The sequence below is a fragment of the Drosophila simulans genome, chromosome 2R (assembly GCF_016746395.2).
Source record: "Drosophila simulans strain w501 chromosome 2R, Prin_Dsim_3.1, whole genome shotgun sequence".
NCBI classification, from domain to species: domain Eukaryota; kingdom Metazoa; phylum Arthropoda; class Insecta; order Diptera; family Drosophilidae; genus Drosophila; species Drosophila simulans.
This window is the reverse complement of record NC_052521.2, coordinates 3,121,658-3,129,368: the sequence shown is the minus strand read 5'-3', so window position 1 is coordinate 3,129,368 and position 7,711 is coordinate 3,121,658. Positions and strand designations below refer to the sequence as shown.

Sequence of the window (7,711 nt, the reverse complement as noted above, 5' to 3'; positions counted from 1 at the left end):
ATTCTCAGCGACCCTCTCTAAAATCTTCAAAATTCTTTGACAAAATCATAAGCCGAGGTTTTATCACGATCTTCAGGAAGTCCAGTTTAAATATAAGCAACTAAGCTGAGAAATGGCACGAATTACAACAGCAAGAGGCTGGAATTGGAAATAGGTTTCTGATCTTGACACCGATTAGGTTGTCATTAATACAAATTATTTCAAATACAGATTATAACCGTGATTCGGTGCAATCTGGGTGTTTGATTCGTACACTCTGCTTTATGGATTCAGTATGACCAGGTACGTGCACTTCCACCTGTGTTGGTGGCGAGGAGATGAGCTGCTCATAGCAAAATGCAGAAAACCCGTAAGAATTTGGATATTGGCAGTAATAAAGTTGTAGTTTTGCGCTGTTTGTGGGCATTATATTATATTATATAAGGCAAAAGAAATTGAAAAGAACTCAACAATTCTTCATATGTGTGCGCCTGGCAGTTTGGGACCACAAACCCCGAAATGGTTGGGAATTTAAAATAAAATTTCACTGCTTAAAATGTAATGCTTTGTCTCTATCTGTCTGGTAATCTCGACCTTCATACGGACGGACAGACATACTCCGATCAAGAATATATACATACATACTTTATACGCTCGGAAACGCTTTCTTCTACGTGTTACAAACTTTTCAACGAAACTAGTACTTTCACTTTACGAGCAACGGGTACAATAAACAATGAGATCACACATTTTTGAAAGTGTGAAGGAAAAATTTGATTCGTGAAGAACTAATTCTACGATAAGATCATATTATTTAACAGCTTTCAGTGAATTAATAAAATTTAAATAGCTTTTAACCCATTCTTTTACACTACGTGCTTGATGAATGTACCTACTTTTGTAAAATATGTGCAATGGTACCGTTTGATACTCATCATCTATCGCTGTTGTGTGCGCATTTAAATTAAGGTAGACCCAAACATTTTCAATAGTGCATCTATAATTTTCCATTGGCTGCGAAGCGCTTGCAAGTAAGACACACTCTTATTAAAGAATACAAATATATGAATTAAAGAGAACCATATTCATGTATGGTTTATGTAGGCTGGTCAAAACCTAAACCCTAAAAGCTTATAAAAATACTGTGGTAAAGGAGGAATCTTTTACCATGACTAAGTACATTAAGACGAAACAGTAACAGGAAAGGAAGTATGATTCAGTAAGTATATTAATTTGGAGATATAAATATTGCTGCGCAACGAGGAACGCGTAAAAATATAAGTTCCGTGTCAAGTCAAAGAAAAAGTTTGTTACTTCCCTTAAAGATTAGGCGGTATGATAGATCATTATTTTAGGAAATATGTTGCCTTAATTGTTCATATATCAAAAACTCTTATAAACATAAAAAAATAAAAAGATAATTAATATTGGATTATTGCTTTTACAATTTAAGGAAAGTTTCGGCATAAAGACCACCCTTACTCTTCGAGCGCTTCTTGCTCTTATTTCCTTATCACCGATTAGGATGAAAATTTAGCCGTTTGTATACAGATGTAGTCGCTTACATTTTTATTGTTAGCGTTCGTTCGGAAAAGCTTTGGCATTTTCCATTGCCGATGAACTTAGCTAACATAAAACACAAATCGAATTGTTTAAAAGCTTGGTGATAATTGAAAGTAGCGTACCCTGTTTCTTTTGCTCCTCTTCTGGGACACTTTTTAGATTATCAGAAATATAAATAAAGTATTTTTATATTATATTTAAAGGGCATTCTTGTACCTTAGCGGTGTAAATTGACTTAACATACAACAACTCTTTAAAATGGTAAGTTACAATATTATAACTTTGGGTGAACTAAAATTTAATGGAGTTGTGAACTGCTCACTATGAATTTCGTAGAAAAGATTTACTGTTGACATATAAAATAATATAAATATAAGTATTTACTTTTCGCTTGAAAAAGCACAATTTATATAAGTACAAGTCCCACACAAAATAAAGACAACATTATTTTCAAATATTAAAGAAAAGTATTAAATTTGTTGAACATAAGCTGTCAAGAGAAAGTGTCAAGGAACTTAATAGTCATCACATCCGTTCAAAACATGAAATGTGGACGCCACTGTGCGCTGTATGTTAATAACCATCCAGTGAAGAAGATATTATTCCTCAAAATTTTTAAATTTATCATTAACATGTAGTTATTGCATTGCATATGTGCGCGTTGCAGCGAGCGTAGTCTACCTTTATTATACCCGTTATTCGTAGAGTAAAGGGTATACTAGATTCGTTGAAAAGTATGTAACAGGCACCACATAAAGTAGATATATTCTTGGTCAGGATTAATAGCCGATATAGCTGTCATGTCCGTCTGTCCGTATGAACGTCGAGATCCCAGGAAATCTAAAAGCTAAAAGGTTGATATTCAGCATACAAATTCTAGAGACAAAGACGCAGCGCAAATTTGTTAACCCATGTGGCCACGCCCTTTCTAACGCCCACAAACCGCACAAAACTGCCAACACTTTTTAAAAATGCGTTGATTTTTTCATATTTTTATTAGTCCTTTTGCCACGCCCACTCTAATGCCACGTCCACATTTTGACCGCCGAACGGTCACGCCCACACTTTGGAACCATTTTTAAATGTTTTCTCATTTTATTCCCAAATATCTATCGATTTCCCAGAAAAATTATGAAATTTCGTGTTCGCGGTTACACCAGCTGAGTAATGGGTATCTGATAGTCGGGGAACTCGACTATAGTATTCTCTCTTGTTTTTATATTTGGGTTGTGCCCGTGTCCTAAAAATTAACAGTGTCCGAGGGAATTATTCTCCGTATTTCGATTATGTGATCTTTGTAAGCTTACGAGCACTAAATTTATAGTGCATGAAAAATAATTCGTTTCTCTACCGTTCGTTAGTCGCTAATACGGACTGTAACAAGCTTAGCTGTTGCTTGATCGTAAGTCGATCGCCCTGTGGTTCCCTCCTAACACATTCGGGTGCCAAATGGATGGTCGCAAACCGCGTAATTCAATGCCCTTTTAAACTTTATTGAATTTTATTAAAAATGTTTACATACCTAGAAGACACTTACTTGAATATATGTAATATCTTTGTACAATATATATTGTATAATACAATATATATATATATATTAACTTGGTTAACAAAAAATACGCAACGTACACTTTTTGAGCATGAATGACATTCATCTGTGTGTTATGACATTATTCTTATAGACACCAGGCTGACATATGTTCATTATCTTAAAGATTTTATTATATATCCATACTTCTTGCAGGCTGATGGAGAATACGACAAGGAACAATTGAGAAGTAGTATCAAATTAAACTTTTATTTACTATTTAAAAAACGACGTATTAGTCCTTAGGAACGCTTTCAAGGCTTTCGACCACGACGGTGCAGGAACGATCGAACATGCTGATGTATCCAGCATTCTTGAAATTTTGGGCCAGAAATTGGAACCACCTGCGGTAAAGGCCCTTATTAAAGAGGTCGACAAAGGAACAACTGGTAAATTGGATTTCAGCCAGTTCTGCAAGCTGGCAGCTCGCTTTATTGAAGTTGAGGAAGATGTGGGAGCTCTTCAAAATGAGTTAAAAGAGGCCTTCCGTGTATACGATAAAGAGGGGAAAGGATACCTGACAGTTGCAACACTAAGAGGCATTCTTCACGAATTGGACGATAAGATTTCTAACCAAGACTTGGATTTGATAATAGAAGAAATTGATGCGGATGGATCCGGTACGGTTGATTTTGACGGTAAGTAGTTTTATATATTTAATCAAACATTCAATAATAACATTTTCATTGCAGAATTTATGCAAGTGATGACAGGTAACACATGAAACCCTTAAACAAATATTAGTTCTTAGTTCTATGTAAAAAAAAACACATTCAAACCAAGCATTATTATTCTGACATTCTTTACGGTTTGCCGTTTAGGGGTAAAGTGACGATAGCACCCACCTACAAAAAATAGTCAACTTTTATGACTACAATTGATTTTCCATATAAATTATAAATTCATAATATAAAATTTACTCAAACGGCGTCCGTTTTTCTAAAGTTATTCCTGTCCACCAGGACATTTTCGATTAAACGATGTGTTATCGTATTACCGTGTAAGAATGTCTTTTTTTCTATATTAATAATTTTCCACTGATTATTTAAGTATACATCAGTATAACAGGTTAAATGTGTTCCGTGTCTTCCGTAAAGATAGGGTCTTCGGCACACTTGGTTTTTAATCGTCTAAAGTAATGACATAAGCAACATCCGTTTTGTCTGTAAAAACTTAGTGTCTCTTTACTTACGGAAAAACTTGGAACACATTCAGATCAAAGAAGAGAGAACGCCACAGTCGATTTTCTCGCCTATCAGATACCCATTACTCTGCATTTCACAATTTTTTGGCAAATCCAAAAAAATTTCACAACATTTTTGAAAAGTTTGGGCGTAGCAGATTTTATCCCGATTCTGCCACATCGCAGCCGTATAATTTTCAGACTTCGATAGGCTTTGTTTAATTATTTTTATAATTATGTTAATTATTTTCTTTGCTATTGTGCCTTGGGATGGGGCAATCTTTATCTTTAGTTTATCCTTCCCAATAAAAATTGCTGCTAGTACGGATTCATTGACTTGTTCACTATTGTTTGCACTTGGCAAATAGTGCATAAGTGTGCAATACTTTATCGACTTAAATTTTTGATATTTTTAAAGCCACCTACAGCTAGCAAATTCTAAAATTTGGCAACAATTAATGGCAGGCTTTGCCTCGTCGACGTCGACGGAATACTCTTTTAAGGTAATTTGTTAAATACACCTACTGGTGTCATCTGTTACATAGGGAATATATAATGTTTCGAAGCATTCGATAAATCATCTTTTTGACCTACATAACGTTCGGAGACTCGTTTTGTCTATTATCATTTTCAGTTGCCTAATATTAATTCGATGTAAAGGATGCTGTGTGAATTGAGATCGGACAGAGTTTTTAACACTGGCGTAACAGAAGATACTGCGAACATCGAAACACTCGAAGAACCAATGTCCTAATTTTAGCAATGCCTCCGCATCTCTGGCTTAAGTTAGGAAAAGGATTTTCTTCCTGTGATCAATTCTGATTGCAAAACTGTCCGTGATTACTTATCTCTTCTCTTAAATTTACTAGAGTACTTCGCGGCCCAAATAAGAAGTTGGGGCAGAGGCTCATCGGATATCCTGGAGAGCTTATTATAAATTCCTTCCCATATGGGCATTCTGTGGAGAATCCTCTGTTAGTTCCATTACTTCGTGTTTGCGTAGCGTTGCGTTGATCGTCGCTTTATCGTCCCACTTTTCATACGACATGCAAGAGGCAACGATATCATTTACTGACATGCCAAATGTTTATTGTCTTTTCTGAGACGTCTACAACATCAGTTTATGGTAATTTCTAAAGTCCTTAAGTCTCATGCAGTCATCCCTACGTTTGACCATGAGTCTGATATATGATCCCAATTGGTCTGAGGGATGCATAACAAAAACCAATGACATATTATTGGGTAATGGATGTCTGCTGAGTTGATTTATCCCAAAAAAGAAGTTAACTTACTTAGGTCCCCTGTTCAATTCAGTAGATTTTTATATATAGCTTTTGCATTGCATAGTAGATGACAACCCTGGAAAGTGGTACAAGTGAAGCACAAAAATTGATAAACTATATGGAAATAGAAGCACTAAAGTAGGCAGTTTAAACTTTTAACAGGCTTTGGCTTGAGTGTTGCTCACCGTACATTAAAGGAGGAGTTGAACAAAGAGCGCAAAGTGATACCTCAATGAGAAAGAATGAAAAGCAGTACGAAGTAAACGGACTTGTTGCGATCAGTGTGGAGTTGGCTTCAGATTAAAGCGAAAATGTCAAGGTCCATACAACGAAGTAAAGAGTAAAGAATCAGATGTAGAGAAGGTTGGAAATGGTGAGGGTCCTTTAAAAAAATCCACCATATCTGAGCTTATGAAGGAGTTCGTGCCGAATAGCCAGTTAAATGGACCAAATGTTGAAATCAGAACCAAGCAAGAAGAGCAAGTAGGCAGAAAGACTGTGGAGCTGTCGTTTATATGTATTAACTTCAAAAGAGCAAGTGTTACAATTGGAAAAGATGAATGCAATAAACTACCATTCAGAGCCGAGATCTCAGCCGTAATCCGTTGCACGAATCCATTTTTGTAAACTCATTAAAATAAAAGCCGCATAACCGTAAATTGATAAATATAATATAATGAACATTAATTATAATATAACGATGTCAAAGAAGTATTTGTCACCAAAAAGAGCCCGGGGAGTCACATACATTCTTGATCAGGATCACTAGCCGAGTCAATCCGGCAACTACATCGCTGGAAGGTTGAGATTAAAACGAGGAAAACTCCATCGGTCACTCTTTTAAAATTTGTTGCATTTTTTATTACTTTCTATAGACTTGCACAGAAAGTGTCAAAAATTTTCGTTCCCACTTCCACCAAATAAGTAACGAGTATCTGATAGTCGAGTTACTCGACTAGAACGGAGATGACAAAATGATTTTTGTATACCGATAGAAATTGGTAGAAAAAACAAGATAGAATGCTATAGTCGAGTGCCTCGACTATCAGATACACATGACTCAGCTGATAAATTTCAAAACAATGAATATGCCTCCATATATTCCGCTCTTATTTTAGCCGCTCGAATGCGCTACCGATTAAACTGTTGAAATCGGTACCCAGGGAACACCACGTGGAGGTGATTTACAGCAGGGTCGTTAAAACCGAAATAAATTTTTGGCACCTACGACACGATTTGAGTTTAATAACTTTGTAAAAATGAGAAAACTCCTTGTTTCCCTAGTATATATGCTAGGAAATGCCAGTTCTTTAAAATAAGCATCAAGACTTACGTCGATAGGCTTTTGGCCCAAGCCTGGATCTATTGTGGGCATCAGAGTAACCAAAATGCCTTTTCCATATCGATAGAAATTTGCAAGGCAAATGATTTGATTTGGGGCGGCTTGAAGGCGTCAGAGTAAGAGTGGACAACATGTGTTTCGTATATCGATAGAAATTGGGAAGACAAATAAAAAAACCAAAAATTTCAACACATTTCTAACAAATGTGGGTGTGGTTTTGATTATACAACAAATTTTTGGCGACTCCCCTTCTAACACCTATAAAATGACCAAAACTGTCACACCCACATATTTTTACTTTTTTATATATTATTCCCCAATTTCTATCGATATGTCAGAAAAATGATGAAAATTCCTTTTCCCTTCCACTGGCTGAATAACGGGTATCTGATAGTCTGTCAACTCCACTATAGCATTCTCTCTTGTTATTACTCATATTTCTTTTTTAACTCTCTTATTTCCTTATAAATATATATATTTTTTTAAACACTAAAACTTTTCATTTCTAGGTTGACCCCGATTGCTCTTATTTGACATGCTGTGCAAAAGCTATGGCAACCAATGCAAAATCAAAAATTTATAAAACAATATTAATAATTGGTATTTAGTCAAATATAATATATAGCATCTGATTGAAATGTATTAGCATTATATTTCTCTTATCGGATTTAAACATAAATAAATACAGCCTTTGGCATATAATTAACGCTTTGCAGAAACATAAAATTATTTATTTTGGTGATTTAATTAACAGTGGCAGTAACATTGGAAAA

General features: G+C 35.3%; 1 protein-coding gene across 1 annotated transcript; it reads left to right on the top strand.

Moving 5' to 3' along the window:
- Window positions 1-1,573: 1,573 nt before the first annotated feature.
- Window positions 1,574-7,508, top strand: LOC6733153 (troponin C, isoallergen Bla g 6.0201). Its single transcript, XM_016167488.3, has 6 exons — window positions 1,574-1,655; window positions 1,746-1,803; window positions 3,287-3,320; window positions 3,370-3,768; window positions 3,823-3,843; window positions 7,448-7,508. The coding sequence occupies exons 2-6, from the start codon at window positions 1,801-1,803 to the stop codon at window positions 7,450-7,452; spliced, it is 462 nt and encodes a 153-aa protein (XP_016026028.1). The 5' UTR covers window positions 1,574-1,655; window positions 1,746-1,800; the 3' UTR covers window positions 7,453-7,508.
- Window positions 7,509-7,711: the final 203 nt, after the last annotated feature.

Bases quoted from the DNA above. Each gene is read 5' to 3' on its own strand.
- LOC6733153 (XM_016167488.3), top strand. The intron at 3,321-3,369 runs GTAGTATCAAAT...ACGACGTATTAG, and splicing joins CGACAAGGAACAATTGAGAA to TCCTTAGGAACGCTTTCAAG. The intron at 3,769-3,822 runs GTAAGTAGTTTT...TTTTCATTGCAG, and splicing joins CGGTACGGTTGATTTTGACG to AATTTATGCAAGTGATGACA.